The sequence below is a fragment of the Hevea brasiliensis genome, chromosome 1, assembly GCF_030052815.1.
Source record: "Hevea brasiliensis isolate MT/VB/25A 57/8 chromosome 1, ASM3005281v1, whole genome shotgun sequence".
NCBI lineage: Eukaryota > Viridiplantae > Streptophyta > Magnoliopsida > Malpighiales > Euphorbiaceae > Hevea > Hevea brasiliensis.
Genome location: NC_079493.1, coordinates 40823041 through 40842118, shown reverse-complemented (window position 1 = coordinate 40842118; position 19078 = coordinate 40823041). Strand labels below are relative to the sequence as shown.

The following is a 19078-nucleotide window of genomic DNA, read 5'->3' as shown; positions in this document are numbered from 1 at the left end:
TTTTATGCTTTTTAAGTGGTTTATAGACATGTGTCACAATGTGATTGGGTGGGAGTGCTTTAGTGACATCACGTGATGTCATAATTGACATTTTTTTCATTTTCTTTTCTTTTATTCTCTACTCATTTTCAATTTAATTTTTAGCAATATTTATTCACATTTTATGTCATAATAATTATTTAATTAACTGGACAAGTCAGCTAAAAATCATCTCTGAAGACGAAATGACCAAAATGTCTCTGTTTGGCTTAACAGATTAAAATTGTCTGTACCGATTGAAAAATCTTTCTAAGCATTTTCTTGACATTCTAATGCCGTAGAAACCTCAATGACTCTTCTCTGGAGTCCCAAAAATTATTTTATGAATTTTCTCCTGGGTCTAAGGCTCCTAGTTGCGAGGACCGCAACTTCCCACTGGGTTACCCATCGTTAGGGCACCGACTCACTTAACTTGGTTGTATTTTATTTCTAAAATTTTCCCTACATTTTTCTTGTTAATGTTTAAGTTAATTATGGTTCCTCACTTTAGTTTAAATATTTTTCTAGACGTTCTAGCTGTCCGGACTGACACTGGTCACCGGAACAGTAGAATGTACGGAATGGATACAGTGAGGTGTTACATGATTATTAAATTATTCTTACATGTATTTATTGGGATTTAATGTTGATTAAGGTAATTTAAGGTGCTAGTAAGTTAATTTCCATATGAATGTATATTTGAGCATTTGAATTTGGAGTTGAGGTGGAAGATTTATGCATTTTTGGGCAATTCGGCAGCCTTATGATTCATTGAAGAGTGCTTGAATTCATGAAGTTATTTGATGAATTGTGGTACTAAGGGATTAATAGAAGTGTATTTAAATTAATGTTGGAATTATATGGAATAATTAGGTGTATTCATGTGTATATTATGTTGATTTTGGACTTTGTGATTTAGGGTTGTATATTATACATTGAGGATTTGTATATACTGTTCAAAATGACCTTAATGAGATGTGATGGATGATGTTAGTACATTAGGAGTCCAGAATTTAGGCATGGGAAGTTAAAGTATAGCAAGTTGAATATGTAAATTGATTGGTATTTGAGGACTGTATTGAGGACAGTATGCTTGTGGAGCTGTAACTGTAATTATGTGGCCCCAATTGGTATGAGGCTAATTGGAGGTAAAATTAGACATATAATGAACTAACTTTCATGTAGAAGCCTTACCAAAAATCTGTCTAGAAAGTGACTCAAAAAGTGACCTAATCCGGAATAGGTAACTTGGCAAATCCAGAATTTGACCATAACTCACTCAAAACAGTTCCAAATGACCTGAAATTTATATCATTGGAAAGCTTAGACATAGGGCTACAACTTTGGTAGAGACCACCAAGCCCAAAAATGCCATTAAGTAAGTCAAATTGATTGCCCAAGTTGGGTTACAAAAACTGGCCGAATTGACTTTGACTTAAAAATGACCTAATAGTGTAATATATATTGTTAGTAGTATGCCCTAGAGCATATCATTTAGTATGTATCTTGTATATATTTTTATTAATAAAGGGCTTTTCCACTTTTCCGTTTATAGAAGATATTTATGTGTAATAGAAAAGGTCCATTGATATTTTGTTAGAAATTCTATTCTTAAGTTAAGAATATGAGTGACAGTATTTCTAGTACAAAGTATCATAAATAGGTTCACAATCGAGGATACTTCATAATAAGGACATGACTTATCCAGAAAGATTGTATTCATGTTTGTTCCCAAGTTATTTATATGAGATATAAATAAGATGGAATGGTGAGTCTCATGCCATATGAAAAACATGATAGGCACTTATAAATGATAAGTAGGCCGAACCAGTGACACTTATGACAAGCACATGGAGTTTACTCTTGTCAATGTTTTGTCATAAATCATATCAGTGCATATAATCTTTAAACCTGAGATAGCACAATTATCTTGAATATAGGTAGTTTGAGTTTGATACTGCTTTCATACTTGTACTGTGTATGGGTATATGGGCATATGTTGGCTCCTACTAGTTATATATGGAGGTAGGTGTTGATCAAGATGGAATCTGTTCCTCTAAGTAAATAGAGATAAAATCCTATGTTCATTTAATTGTTCTTGATGTTTCAAGTTCCTGGCCAGGACAGATAGATTTATTCAGAAAAGTATTTCTGATGAGAAAATCTTTTTAATCAAGAACTGGAATTAAAAGAGAACATAATATTCATAGCAAAAGGAGTTTGACATAAACCATGACTCCAGCTTGAGTTGGGATTTTGTAACAGAGAGATTCTAGTGCATGGTAACATATGATTATAGGTTCATTTAAGGTAAACCTTATTACTAATTGGGTGGCCATGGCATGCTATGCTAGGTGTTAACCATGGTCTATGAGGTGCATAAAATGATTTAGAGAAATCATTTATGATAAGAAAGAGTTCTGATGATATTAAGAGTTGATATCATATCTCATTGCCAATTAGTGATGAGCCTAGTAAGTCACACACATACACAAGTTATCACCTAATTAAATATGATTTAATTAATTAATTAAAGAGTTTAATTGATTAATTAAATAGGTTTGGTTTGCAATTAGATTGCAAAGTCCCTAGCATGACTTGAAATCAAATCTAGATTATTGGATGTATAGTATAAGTTAAATTTATATTTAAAGTGTTTAAATATGAATTTAATTAATGAGAAATTAATTAATAGAGATTAATTAATTAATTTATATTTGATATAAATTAATTAGAAGAAGAGAAATAATTATTTTGGGTTGAGAACTCAAAATTAAGACACAGGGGCATTTTGGTCATTTCATAGGGTGACATGTGGCACTATGAGATGGTGAAACATGGCATTACACATAAGCTTGCCAAATGTTTTTTTTTAATCATGTAAGGTGATTAAAATTAAGATTAAATATAGGTTTGACATTTGGCACAATGTGATTGGGTCACTTAAACCTAGAGCTAATCAAAGGGTGACATGTGGCAAGGGTTTAATGTGTTAACCTAGCTATATAAGTGTTGTTATGAGAAAAATAAAATACAACCAGCAGCCACACTCCTTTGTCACGCCATTTTGAAGCTCTCCCTCTCTTCCTCTTCATCTCTCATCAATTCAAAGAGATTAGCCATCAATCTCTTGAATTAAAAATACTAGAAATTATTTCTAGTGTCATGTTTACATCTCTAATCTCTTAAAAGGCAGAACTTCAATTTCTAATTAATAGAAAAAGCTTTAGAAGCTGTTCAAGGGCTGCCATAAGTGTTCTTGGTGTGGACAAGCTAAAGGGACAACATTTGGTGTCCTAAAGACGAATCTCAAAGGCGCAAATACGCTGCAGTGCATCAAAAGGTTAGTGTAATCGTTCTTGATTTAATCTAGGATTCTAAAATTAATGTGATTAATTTTAAAATCTTTAATGGCAAATACAGATCCAAGAACATATTAAAAGAGTTTTAATATGTTGTTATCATTGAAATCAAATAGATAAAAATAAATCTTGCATGATGCATGTGACCCTAGGTGAAAATTTTTGAATTCAATGGTATAAACTTGTGTTTTTCACGCTTCTGTTCCTTCACATAAGTGCAATCTGACCAGCCATAGTAAAATGACCATATCTTGGTCTACACAACTTCAAATGACCTGAAATTTATACCGTTGGAAAGTTTAGACATAGAACTACAACTTTGGTGAAGATCACAGAACCCAGAAATGTCATTTATTAAGTCAAATTGCTTGCACAAATTGAGGCAATAAAACTGTCCAGAACCATTACAAGCCAGAATTTGACCATATGAACAGTAGTCACTCATTTGACCATAACTCATTCAAAACAGGTCCAAATGACCTGAAATTTATATCAATGGAAAGATTAGACATAGAGCTATAACTCTTGTGAAGATACCAAAGCCTCGAAATGACTAGAACCAAGTCAAATTGCTTGCCCAAATTAGGGTACTAAATCTGCTAGAATTGAGTTTGACCTAAAAATGATCTAACTTTGCATTAAAAATGCAAACTATCCAGCTTTAGTAAATTGGCCATATCTTTGTCTATACAACTCAGAATGACATGAAATCAGCGAAAAAAAAAATTCAATAAGACATAAATTGTATAAACCTACAATATTGAAATTTTGACCAAAACTCAGAAATCAAGGGAACTAGGCCAATTAAGTTGATTAAGTTGACACACTAAATCTAAAATTGATACAATTGACCATTAAGTCCAGAAAATTCAAATAGGCATATCTCTCACAAGAAGTATCCAAATGTAATGAGCCATACCAATCTGGAAAGCTAAGAAAAAAACCTAAAACTTTGTTTTAGGCAACTTCCTCAAATTATAAATGTATAAGGCTAGAATTTAAGGTCAAAGCCATTGACCTAATTGAGGACCATGCCAATATAGGACCTTTCAGTCCAAGTCAACAATTTCACTATAAATAATTCTATAAGACTTGACAAATTACAAGTAAAATTTCTAAATGACTATAAGACATAGGGCAACAAATCCTATGAAGTACACTAGGCCTAAATGTCATTATAAGCAGTCCAAATAAATTAGTAAAGTCCAGAATCAAAATGACTACTAAGGGAACCAAAATTCAGATTTGACCTAGTTATGGTTAATTGACCATAACTTGAGTTATACAACTCAAAATGGAGTAATTCAAAAGGAGAATTAAAGAAGACACAATAAGAAACAATTTAATGAAGAGAATTTTTCTAATTTCACCCTATAGCCTGACCCAATGGAACAGTAACCATTGGCTATGAAATCTGAAAATTTGGAATCACATATAATTAGCCTTGAATTAAGTTTGGAAATCAATGCCAACGAGTATAAACTCAAAATGAGGAATCATAGTGCAACTAGAACCAACATATCTGTCCAGTGTGGAAAAGTAAACGTTTATGTTTGACTAGTAATGTGAATAAGAAATATTACTTAATAAATCACATGAATGTATGAATGGGACATTAGTCCTTATTATCAGAGATAGGAAAAATGCTTTGAGCACAATGGTACTTCAGAATAATTGATATGAAATGTGATCTGTCTGATGATCTACTGAATAATTGTGACATGTTGATACTAGAATCAACCTATCCATGATGCATAAAAAGGTCAACAATTTTGTTGACCAGTGAAAGGCATAAAGATGTATAAATGCTAAGAATAAAGAATTAAATATGTAACTTTATAATATGCCCTAGTTTGCCTAGTTGACTAGTTTGGATAGGTTGGCATGCCAATAGAATTCTGACAGTTGTATTGTAAATGGCTTCACGCCACACTATGTTTTATGACTCATTATGCCACACTATGATTTTAATAGCCTATGGCTATATGGATTATGTTATGATACTCGGCTTATTGCTTGATTATTTATATGGCTTTTTAGCCCCACTGTTTGCACACTGGGAGACACTTTGTGACCGATGGTGTGATGGCCCGAGGTACTAAGTATCCAGTGCTAGTTTATCCACTATTTGCACACCGAGAGATACTTTGTGACTGATGGTGTGACGGCCCGAGGTACTAGATACCCAGAGCTAGTATATTCGTTTATCCAGTCTGATCAGTGTATAGGCTACACGGGCAGTCAATTAAAACATTATTTCATTCAGGTAGTTAAGTTAAGTTAAGTATAATGAAATTTCAGTACAATTAAATTAAGTATTGAATGAAATGAGTAAAAGAGATTAGCAATAGAAACATAACAAAAATATAATTTGCAGAACCGTAGATACTTAAAATACAATACAGTTATAATAATTTATATACTAGACATTATTACTAAGAGGTTATAACTTAGTACTCCCAAAGAAGATCAAGTTAGTTTATAAAATAGTTGATACTAGAAATATCATACCAAAATTAAATTGATTTCTGAGTATCCGAATTATGATTTATTTCTTTCTTTATTTGTATATATTATTTCTTGTTATACTATTGCACCACTAAGCAGAAATGCTTAGCGCGATGGAATTGTTTTCCTCGTGCAGGTACTTTGACTGAGATTTTGGAGTCCAGATTTGCAGAAGTGTCAGAAGTGTACAAGGTTGTTACCTCCTCAGCAATGCATGTAGATAGAGCTTATATTTACACATGTTATGTATTTTGTTCATTCTAAGTATATTGTAAATTATTTATATATCCTGTATTTGACAAACTTATTTAATTAGTTGGCAAATTATGTAAGATAATGAAATGTAAGAATTTTGATATGTGACTTAAGTATCTAATCATGATGATTCTGATTGAGATTGAGCATATATTGAGATTGTTTTTGGCAGGTTTAGAAAAACTGTTAGTCCAAATTACTGCTAGCACTCTGCTGGATTGTCATTAAAATTTTTGAATTTTCTAAATTAGTCAGATTTTGATAAACAGTAAAAATAGCCTAAACCTCAGATAAAGTTTTTGAACAAGTAAATCAAGAACTATAACGAAATCAGATAAGATTAGGTGCTCTGGCACTCCGTGTGACACTCCTTACTCGGCTACACTGTAGACGGGTGAGGGGTGTTACACAACCAACCGAACCAAAGAGAAAGAGAGAGAGAGAAGAGAGAAACCTCCATTGGAGCACACTTCAAGCTTGTGTTCTACCCCCAAAACCACCTCAAAGCCCTAGCTTCCTTTCACAAAAATTTATCCTCACACCTAGAACAAGACTTGGATAGCAAAAAGAAAGAGAAAAAGTGGAGTTTTCAAGCCTTGAGAATTAGCTAATTCAAGGTTAGTGCTACTTCTTCCATAAATCATTGAGTTTACTTTGTGTAGATTATGAATTGAGCGTTAATTTGGAAGAAAGAAAACAAATTATGTTTGTATGAAAAACCCCCAATTTTGGCAGCCTAAGGTACTTTGGGGTTTCAATGATTCAAGTGAATTATAGTTGTGAATTAATGCAATTGAACATGAAATTGATTATTAAAACATTTGATTGCATGTTGTTTGAGTAAATTGGAATTTTGGAGTAGGGTTTGGTGGCAATATTAGGGTTTTAATTATGTGTTGGTGAATGTAAGTCCTAATGGTCAATTAGTGACCATTTGGCTATATTTGATGAGGAATTGAAGTGATTTATGCCAATGAAATTGAGATTAGGTATGCTGCCTTAGGTAACCTGCAGGGCTGAATGTGAGTCCAGCAGATTTGGGCAGCTGTAACTTGAGTGGTGTAGGTTCAATTGGTGCAAGGTTAATTGAACATGAAACTAGACACATAATGGCACAACTTTGATGAAGAAACCTTACCCAGAAAACAAACTTAGAATACCCTAAAAATTGACCAAATTTGGATAACCAACCTGCTAGTCCTGGAAATTGACCAAATGAACAGTATTTGTTCAAATGGTCATAACTCAGTGTAGAAATGTCCAATTAACCTAAATTTTATATCAATAGAAAGCTTATACAATTTAGGACAACTTTCATGAAGAACACCACCTTAAATCTTGACCATAAACTATCTGAAATGCTGGCTAAAGATAAGGTACCAAAACTGCCAGAACACATTTTGCCCAGAAATTCTGGGTAGATACTAATTCAGCCAACCTTGCTAAAACTAGCATTTCTTGAGCTAGAAAACTTCAAATGGAGTGATGCAAAAAGGGAATTAAAGAAGACACATAAAGAAACAACTTTCATGAAGAAAAGTTTGCCAAATTCTCACTGTAGCTTAGACCAATAGAATAGTAAACATAAGACACAAAAACTAAATTTTTGAAAATACTTATAGGAGGCTTTGAAGTGTAATCGACAATCAATACCAACAAAAATAAAATGCAAAATGTGGTATCTTAGTGAACTTAGGCTTAACAAATCTATTATGAATTAAAAAGTCAACCTTTGAAGGGAAATGGTCAAGTGAATAGTAACCCCAAAGACATAAGAAATAATAATAGAAAATAATACTTTGCATAATTAATGGCATATGAGAAACAACAAGAATGTTTTGAGTATAATGGTTTATGAAAACCATTGCTGTGAATTGTGATGAATATGAGTGATATAATGAATGTATAAACTATGATGAATGCATAATTTATGTAGAATTGTATTTTAGAAATTTATACTTCTGCTAGTAATAAAAATTAAAATGTTATAAATTATAATTGTAACATATAATGAAATAATGATACTTATGAACCCTTAATGATATTAATGTGCCCATGTATCGCATAAACACGTGTGTCAGATTGGATAGATTGGCATGCCAATAGGATATTATTTTAGTAGTACTGCGTAAGGCTTTATGCCTGTATTTATGGATTTATGCCTGCATTTATGGCTTTATGCCTGCACTTATAGCTTTTATGCCTGATTACTTGTTATCATGGCTTTTAGCCATACTGATATGTTATCTTGGCTTTTAGCCATACTGATTGCATACGTGATTGACGTTCCATATTTCACGTTCCATGGTATAACGGCTCGAGGCACCGCGGTGCCCAGTGCTCACGACCCGCTTATCCAGTTTAGTCAACCTATCATAGGTTACTTGGGTAGTGAAATTTGTTAAGAATAATGTGAATTGAATGAATGAATAAGAAAGAAACTAAAATTAGTTTTAAAAATTTATTTACTATTCAATGATTCAAAATGATTCAAAATACCTAAAAATAAATTAGTGAAATGATAAGAAGATTTGCAAAAGAAGTAGAACGTAAATAAATATTACAAATGCGTCTCTCATAATAAATTAAGACTAAATTTAATATTGTTAAATAATTAAATGTTGTATATATTATTACTGTAAAGTTTATACACTAAGCATTTTTAAAGAAAGACAAATTAGGATAACCGAAAATTAATATTAGTAATCTCACACGAAATTAAATTAATTCTTGAGCATCTAAATATTGCTTCGATTTTATCTTTATTGTATATTATTTTCTTTATTATATTACTGCACCACTAAGCAGCAATGCTTAGCGCGATGGATTTGTTTCCTCGGGCAAGTACTAAAGATAAAGCCCAGTGGATATTAAACTGGAATTTTGGAGTTCTGATCTGCAGAGTGTTCAAGGTTGTCACCTCCTCAGCAATGCATGTAGATAGGGCCCATATAAGTCATTTTATGTATTTTGTATATTATAAATATTTCTTATATTGTAATGTAAACTAGGAAATTGTAATTAATGTACATATGTTGTAGATTAATAAATTGGCTATTTCATCTGAAATTAATTTGTATATTATGTAAATCATGATCTTGTATAATTAGTTTATAAATCATGTAAATTTATGTAATTTGAGAATTTTTACATATGAATTGAGTATGAATGGAAAGTGTATGGAAATGAATATGAAATTGAAATACATTGATGAGAATAATAGATGAGATTTTTATTGTAAAATATTATTGAAAATTTCAAGCAGGTGAATAGTAAAATACGCCAACTGGAAATAAAATAGGGGAAATTCCACTGGTTTTTCCATAGAAAAATAATTGATATTAAAATATAATGAGAACAAATTATTAAAAAAAATAAAGTAAGATAAGATAGGGTGCTCCGGCACCAAGTGTGACATGTCCTGCTCGGCTATACTGTAGACGGGTAAGGGGTGTCACATTCATTCTCTTAAGTGCTTCTAAAGATCTAATCATTCTAGTATAATTCACATTATTTTCTATTGCTATGTAGTCTGTATTCCCCCTATTACCACTTTGACTATCATTAAAGAGATCTTCAAAATAATTTCTCCATCTTTCTTTAATGTATTTATCTTTCATCAATACTTTCCTTCTTTATCCTTAATGCACCTAACTTGATTGAGATATTGACATTTCTTTTCTCTCTTCTTTACTGATCTATAAATATCTTTCTCCCCTTATTTAGTTCTAAGTTTCTCATATAACTTTTCAAAGGCCTACGCTTTTGCTTGAATAACTGCCTTTTTTGCCTCTTTCTTTGTTATCTTGTATAGTTCATATGCCTCATTATTACCACACTTAAGTAATTTCTTATACCATTCTCTCTTTTTTTTTTCATTGCCTTTTGTACTTCCTCATTCTATCACCATCTCTCTTTTGAGGGTAGTCGATGTCCTCTAGACTCTCCAAGTACTTTTTTGGCTACTTTTCTAATCTTTGATGCTATATGTATTTACATACCATTGGCATCCATATCTAACTTCCATGTTTCGGACTCGAGAAGCTCATTTTTGAACTTCACTTGCTTTACTCCTTTGAACTCCCACCACTTTGTTCGAGCTACACTATTTCTTCTAATCTTACTTGAATTATTCTTAAACTTGACATCCAAGACCACCAACCGATGCTGACTTGTTAAAGCCTCACCCGGAATGACCTTACAATCTTTGCATAAAGCCTCTCCCGGAATGACCTTATATGATTTTTGTATTTTATATTTTCATAATTGTATAATAAATTTTGTTAATTATAAAATTTTTAACTAATTATAATTTTATTTTAAGTGTGGATTAATAAATAAGTTGATTAATATGTTATTTTTTAAATTGTGAATAGAAGCTAGCCATGTTCTTTATACTCTCTAGACATCAAATGATTTCACTCTAAAACTTTTATAGGAACATCTATTTTTTGAAATACAATATATACTTATAAACACAAATAGATGAGATATGACAAATAGTTTATGAAACATAAACATTAAGATTTTAAAAAAAAAATTAAAATATAATTATATAAAGAATAATTAAATTAAATTCAGTGAGTGAAAAGAGGGAGATTCTAGTAAGCACTATATTCATTATCAAAGAGAAATGGGGAATGAATTTATTTTATAGTATTAATAAATTTTATTAAATTTTAAAATTTGAAATTTAATAAATAATAGATTATTTTTATTTTTTAATTAGTTCATATACATACATATTATCAAATAAAAAAAATAGAAACAATATATAATATCATTCTTTAATCTGAATTTTAAAAATTAAGAAAATAAATTGACTCAAGTGAATTTTAAATAATTATTATTCTATATCCTTATTTGTATATCAATATTCTTTGAATAAAGTGGCATATCAAGTAATCAATATCTTTTGCTATGTGGCCTTTTTTATCAGTTAACTTGTACACATAAGTAAAAGATAATAACAATTAGTTGACAAATAATATATTTTTAAGTTAATTATTTAAATAGATAATTTTCATTTGTGAGCTTATTTGTACGCTTTATTTCTAATATATATATATATATATATATATATATATATATATATATATATATATATATATATATATATATTAATTATAAGATATTATTCAATTCATAAATTTAGAGATATTCACTATCTAATTGAATTAAATATAATTTATAATTCATGCAATTTATGAATGTCATATATTATTTAATCTCTAATTGAATTATATATAAAGACCAATTTTATATATAATTAGCATATTTTATGATATATATATTTATGGTTTAATTTAGATATACCAAAAAGAATATACATCAATAATGAAAATAAGATGAATTATTTTTTAAATTATGCATAAAAGCTATGTACTATTTATTCTCTAATAGAATTTATTAGATAATTATAAATAGAGTTAACATATACATAAACTCTAAATTAATACATATAACAAAGAAATAAAATTTGATATATATTAAAATTCTAATAATGTATTTATTCTTTATATATATAAATTATATTCTTAATAATTTTACTCTTAATATTATTGTTACTAAAATTTATTATATATTAAAATTTTAATAAAAAGTTTATTCTTAATAATAAAATATTATCAATTTATTCTAATTAGTGATTCTAGCCATAATAATAATTTATATTAATTTTAAAATTAGTATTTTATTTTAGTATTATTGACTAATTAATTAATATAATCAGATTTCTTTATATAATATTATCAAAAAGAAAAGAAAAAAATTTAGCCATTGGATTTATGAAAAATGCAACCATTAAATTAACGAAAAAAAATGGTAAAAAATGGAAAAAGTTTTATAATGCTCAAGACATTAATTCAACAGCCATTAAGAATGTGTTTGATAAAAAATTAAAAAAATTAAGCGTTAAATATTATTATTATAAGTTTTAATTTAATCTTATAAAAAAGGATCTATCACTGAATTCGAGGTGACACTCAATAAGAAGAATCATTAGATAATTTATCGCTTTCTCTTATTACACTACTAAGTAAAGATAATACTAGTCATCATATTTGTGTGAGTAGTTAAATCAGGATAGAATAAGATCATCTCACTAACTTAACTATTAGACTATCACACTCGATGATAATGATCATAATTAAATGTTATTCTATAATTAAGATAAAATTTAAATTTCATATTTCAGTTCATATTACTCTACCCATACTAAAGGGTATTCATGTCATTATAAATATTTGTTATTTAATCAGTTTTTAATTAATATAATTAAAATATAAAAAATACTATTTTGTTCTCTGATCAATTTAATCCACAAAGCATTATTGTAAAAACAATTACACATTATATTCGGATAATTTATTTATTTATTATTTTTTTTGAAAAAATATTAAATGATATTCAGATAATTTATTAAATGATATCAATCTCTATTACTCCAATAATTTATTAATTAATTTCCAACCACTTTTATTTTATGTTTTTTAATAAAATATTTTGTACCTCGATTTTATTGGTGAAGGAGTCTGAATTCAGTGACCACGGGCAGTTTCATATTTGATTCCACTTGCCACAGATCTGTCTCTTCCAAAGTGTCAGATATAATAAATATTAATTATTAAGCCATCTGCCACCGCCTCCTCCATTAATGAATCATTTAATTTAGATAAATAATTCGTAAAGAACGATAAATAAACAAAATTTATATATATATATATATAAAGTGAATTTCATAAAAAAAATTCATAAAATAATTATTATTATTTATTAATAAATAAATAAATTAATAAGTAATTTTAAAATAAATATAATTAATAATTATTCTGCATTAAATATTGCGTCAGTATGAATCTTTACTTTTCCCTATCCTCTCTCTTCTCTCTCCTCGTCATCTCATTGTCCATCTCCTACCAACCTTCTACGTTTTGAGGTAAAAAAAAAAAAAAAAAAAAAAGCCTTTCACGTTTGAACAGAGAATTTATATTATAAAAATTTAAATTTAATAATATTTATTAGTTTTTTCAATTAATATGATTTTCAAGTTAATTGATTTCTTGTTAAAAGAAATAGAAAGAAAGCGGGAATGGCAGAGGAGCATAAATGCTAAGCACCCTGTTTCTATATGAATTTAAATAATAGTTATTTTCATAGTTTTGATAAAATGAGTTGGTTCAATTGTATGGGATATCAATATGCAATTAGTTAAACTTGAAAAAAATTATATAAGATAATTTAATTAATCTTTTTATATTACAAAAAATAAAATAGTCAAATTCAAGCAAATTAAATAAATAAGTAATTTAATTCTAATTTTATTAAAAAGAAAGTTTCATATTAAATTTATGAAATATTAATATTGAATTATAAAAAATTATTTTAAATAAATATATATACATAAATTCATTTTAAGATTATAAAATATTCTCCGTGTATATAAAAATAATTTTTTTTTCATAAAAAAATAGTTCTTTTTATAATATAGAGAATATGTTCTATATAATTATGAGAGATGATATATGTGTATTGAATGTAATTAATAATTTTTTAATTTTTTTTAATAAGAAAGGGTTAATTGACTTTTTTCATATATATAAGAAAGAAAATGACTAGGGCTGTGCACAGTTCTTAGGGGAACAAAATCGAACTGAAGAACCATATTGAACTAATAGAAATCATATCGAACAGAATTTATTTTGATATTTTAGTTTGGTTCTGATTCGTTACTAAGAACCAAACTAAAACCATACCGAAATCAAACTAGAACCGTACCGAACAGGTACCGAATCGAGAACTGAATTTATATATATGATTTTTTATATTTTTTTAGATGTATTATATGCTTTCAATATAATTATATATACTTATATATGTATATATAATTATGAACTAAATATAACTTAATATTACATTTTATTTTTCTATATATTTTTTAATAATTTTAGTTATAAATACATTAAATTAACTTATCATTCTTAATTATAAATATAATATTATCTTATATTAATTTATATATATATATATATATATATTAATTCTTAATTATATTTGTATCTTATAGTTAAATATTATATGATTAATAAATAGTTAAAATGTATTTTATATAATATACTATTATATTATATAATATATTTAATATTAAATTATATATGTACCTTATAATTAAAGATTATATAATTTAAGTATAGCTAAAAGATATATTATGTGATATATTATGTATTAATAACTCAATTCAAAACTTAAATGCTAATTCAAATATGACTTTTTAAGAAAATAATTACATAAAATTATTTTAAGAATCGATAATCAAACTGGAATCGTACTGAATCGAACAGGAATCGAAGAACCGAAAATTATACCGAACTGAAATCGAACAATGAAAAACTGAATCGAAACTAAAGTGAAATTTTGAAATTTCGATTCGATTTCAATTTCTAATTAAATTTCGAACTGAACTGACATGTTTAATTCATCCAAAGGCTAAAATTAAATATCTGATTTATGATTATTTTTTCCTCAAGTCAATGTGAACGTTATCAATATGATAACTTAAAAAAAATACATTACTGTTTCAATAATTCACTAAATAATTCCCAACTACCTACTTTGATTGTATTGTTTTATAAAATATTTTGTAATGGACATTATTTTATATAAAATAATTTTTCTGATTTTTTCGTTTGTTTATTTTCAATAATTTTTCTGACACATGAACGATGCACCAATTCATTATTCAATATCTTATAGCTGGGCTGTCTGAAATATAAATGCTTTTCACATTCTGATCCACCGCTCACTCGGTCCGCATCTCCTAGGTGCTCGATCTAAGTATAAAGAAATTGTTTGGAGTGTTTACTGATTGTACTCTGTAAGAGTGAAAGCAGGAAAATAATTCAGAGAAGAGAGAGAGAGAGAGAGCATGGAAGAGAAGAGAGGTAGCATTGCCTTCTTCGCAACCTATAATCCACCGGTGCCTCTGGACATATTCTCATGTCCTGTTCCACCCACGTCGAAGCATGATGAGCTACACATGACTGATGGGCTCTCCTACAATTACAACTGCCGAGTCATTCCACCACAAGCTCTCAAGACCATCATCAAGCGCCCAAAATTGGCTTCTGAAGCCACAGAAGCTGATGTTGATTCTGGTCGTCTCTCAGGCTTGGTTTTTGTTTCCGAACGAGATAAGAACCTCGAGACGCTTCACATAGCCCTTCGCTTCACTGACAAAGTTAAAGTCTTCAGTTTCGCCGATGTCTACGGCACTTTCAGTGATGCTCGCATGGAAGACAGTGGTTGCATTGCCGGTGGTTATAAGGTTGGTAGTCGTACTATCGATCATTCTCTCGTTTATGTCACCACCAAGGACCAGCCGAAAGATCGTCGTCAGCCATGGACTGTCGTTTATAAAACCAATCTTAAGACCGGAAAAACTGAATCCCTCACCCCATCAGGTTCGTTCTTCTATTACTTTCTCTGCTAATTACTGCCTATATATATATATACATATATATCATGCTTTTAGAAGATGAAGCGAGATTTGTTTTTATCTGCAACAGGGGTAAGTGATTTAAGCCCATCTGTGTCACCATCTGGAAGAAAGGTAGCGGTGGCGTCATTCCAGGGAAAGGGCTGGAATGGCGAGATTGAAGATCTACAGACTGATATTTATATGATGAATGTAGAGAAGCCTCCCTTGGAGCGCAAGAGAGTTATAAAAAATGGTGGGTGGCCAACATGGGGAAGTGACGCCGTCATATTTTTTCATCGGAAGGTTGGGGAATTTTGGGGTGTGTTTCGATACGACATTAGCAATGATGAAGAAGTCCGTGTGACGCCGGACGGTATTAGTGCGATAACTCCGGCAGCCCTCAACGAAACTAAAGTGGCAGTGGCAACTATCCGTCAGAAATCAGAATTCAGCGACGTTCGTGTAGAAGCACAGTATCGGCATATTGAGATTTTTGATTTAACTGCACCAGAACAATCCACGAAAATCACTCAAATAACCAGACCAAAGGCTGACCATTTCAACCCCTTTGTAATAGATGGGGGGAAGCGCATAGGTTACCATCGCTGCAAAAGCGACCTTCTCAAGGTACGAGCTAACTGATGAATGAATTCCCTAAAATTTTAGCAATAATATGTTTAATTTAAGATTGTTATTTGCGCAGCATGGAGACGATATCCAAAGAAATTTCCACAAGCTTCACTCTCCACATCCAGATGTAGGACTTTTTAGGGTGTCGGGTGTATTTCCAACATTTTCCAAGGATGGCTCCAAGCTTGCATTCGTTGACAATGAGTTCAAAGCCGTGTGGGTGGCCGATAGCCAAGGATTGCGCATTGTCTACGAGGTATATATAACAAGAATATGAATTATATATAATTAGTAATCTGCAATTAATGGTATTTGTCATGGATATATAAAGTTGATGATGAGTTTTGTTCGTGTAGACGAAAGGCCCAGACAACATATTCTCACCAGTTTGGAACCAAGATCCACAAAAGGATGTACTGTATGTATGCATGGGACCTTCTTTCAACGCCGGCAAAACATTGGAAATCTGCGCCATCCCCAATGTGTCTAGTGGTGCACGACAACGTCGAAAGCTCACAAAAGGATTCAATAATGCCTTCCCATCCAGCAGTCCAGACGGTAACTAACTAGCTTCCTATTATTTTTCCTTGTAATGAATTGCTGTTCCAAATAAAAATTAACTATAGTACAACATGCAGTATAGCTTGTTGATATGTTGTTCAAGAATTGGTGGAGGACTCGGTTTATCCATTAAGGAATTTAGATATATTTTAACTTAATGATGAGTCCCACTACAATTCAATTAATTCATAAAAGCCATCCTTAAACATTGTTTCACCAATCCTTAGGCAACCCATTAAGCATCATTGATTGTAATCGATTATGCTTTTGTTTTGAACGAAAAATGTCCCTTTATGGTTTCCTAATATTTTTGCAAATGGGTTGAAAATCGTAATAGGGATGAAATTAGTTTTTCGATCCACAAGAGATGGAGGGGATAAGAAATACAAGAATCTATACATAATGGAGGATGCAGAAGTCGGGGAATATGGGAATGGCAAAGTAACAAGGCTAACAAATGGGCCTTGGACTGACACACATTGCCAATGGTCCCCGACGGGAGATTGGATAGTATTCTCATCAACTCGCGACAAGCCGAAAGATGCACCAGAAACTGACAATGGTCTCGATCCAGGATACTTTGCAGTGTTTTTAGTGAAGGCAAACGATCCATCAGTTGTGGTAAGAGTGATAAAAGGTGGAGATGACCTTGCTGGGCATGTGAACCATCCTTTCTTCAGTCCAGATGGAAAGAGCATTGCTGTGACTTCGGATCTTGCTGCAGTGTCTGTCGATCCAATTTCTTTACCTCTTTTCTTGCACTCTGTGAGGCCTTATGGAGATGTCTTCACTGTTGATATAGATCCAGATGACATAAATAAGAACAAGGATGTGAAGAAGTTCCATCGCGTCACGCATAGTAGATACGAGAATTCCACTCCTACTTGGACCATGTTCGCAACTGATGATCCAAATGCAACTTGGAACCTACTTTTAAAGGATCACTATGCCCCGTCATGCCCTTATGCATACCCTGATGGAGGTGAAAGTTGGCATATGACTGGCCACCTTTGCATTCCAAAAAGGTGTTGTTGATTGCTTTTGTTTCCGGAAAATACTTACCAAGATATAAACATATGAATTTCAAATGTTTTATATATGTAAGTCCACCGTGCTTATTGTGTTTTGAGTCTACTATAGTGGACGTCTAGGCAATAAGTTTCTATATTTCCTATGCACATGGTTTGTTTTCAATCTACGCTTTTGTTTCATGTTTCAATAAATGTAGAACCACGGGCATGGCTACAAAATTCTATGCTTGTTTTCAAACTTGACTTGTTGTTTTCAAAATGAAGCTTATGAATTACCCTTGGATATATCTATGCATTATGTGTATCCTACCATAATCTAACTAGTTTATTGAAGTTTCTTTAGAATGCCTATCTTAATATCTCTACTTGAAAATTTAACTCTTATCTAAATTTATCAATATATCATAGTAAGATTTTGATGACAATTTTTTCCATAATAAAAATCACAATTTATAAATAAAATACAAAAATTTCATATGTAATAATTAATTTTATGCACAAACAAGTTTGATCAAATACTTGAGTTTGTATAATAGAAATGATTTTTTATTGTTTCATTGCGAAACCAGACCAAATACTCTCTAGTTCTTATCAGATTCAATTCCACTTTATATCCATTGATGCGGTCCAATGTTGGTGGCCCTATTACCATAAGTCCACAACCTTATTTGCTCACAACTAACTAAATTAATAAAACTTAAAGAGACTTAAATACCTCTATTTATATAAAATAAAAATTCTCAATTTAGATGTATTATACGAATTTTTTTTTTTTACTTAAACTCAATTCAACATAAACCTAAAATATAAAATGTTTATGGGATATACTTATTAAATATATAGATTTCACATATTTATTTCTTGAATCTATAGTAAATCGGATCTAAGTAAAAATTTCCCTTTGTTATATTTTAGCATTACATTAAAATTTTTTTTTTCTTATTTGTTGGCCATTCTCTCTTCATGCTTCTTTTTATACCGGAGCATATATATGTTAAAAATGAAGAAGTTTCCACTAATTTTTTTGAGATTGTCCACATTCAAAACAAAAATTTCATTTTTCGCCTTCTTTTCCCCTTAAAACCACTCATCCATCTAAATTTTAATAATGAAACTCGGGACATTGCTTCTTTCTAGCAAGAATAGCAAAAATGGGAAGGGACATCCTCAGCCCAAACTAACAAAGCCTCCTTAGCTAAAGAATGTACCAGCATATTGGCTGTTCACGGAATATAAGG

At 30.3% G+C, this 19078-nt stretch overlaps 1 protein-coding gene across 1 annotated transcript; it reads left to right on the top strand.

Moving 5' to 3' along the window:
• Positions 1–14867: 14867 nt before the first annotated feature.
• LOC110635701 (uncharacterized) lies at positions 14868–18078 on the top strand. The gene is made up of 5 exons (XM_058145436.1): positions 14868–15601; positions 15707–16245; positions 16322–16504; positions 16605–16806; positions 17147–18078. The coding sequence occupies exons 1-5, from the start codon at positions 15067–15069 to the stop codon at positions 17842–17844; spliced, it is 2157 nt and encodes a 718-aa protein (XP_058001419.1). The 5' UTR covers positions 14868–15066; the 3' UTR covers positions 17845–18078.
• The last annotated feature ends 1000 nt before the right edge of the window (positions 18079–19078 follow it).

What these genes read in the sequence shown, in the direction of transcription:
- LOC110635701 (XM_058145436.1), top strand. Translation starts at nt 15,067, where the DNA reads ATGGAAGAGAAGAGAGGTAGCATTGCCTTCTTCGCAACCTATAATCCA. An exon ending in TGAATCCCTCACCCCATCAG is followed by an intron (nt 15,602 to 15,706) that starts GTTCGTTCTTCT and finishes TATCTGCAACAG; the next exon opens with GGGTAAGTGATTTAAGCCCA. An exon ending in CCCATCCAGCAGTCCAGACG is followed by an intron (nt 16,807 to 17,146) that starts GTAACTAACTAG and finishes AAATCGTAATAG; the next exon opens with GGATGAAATTAGTTTTTCGA.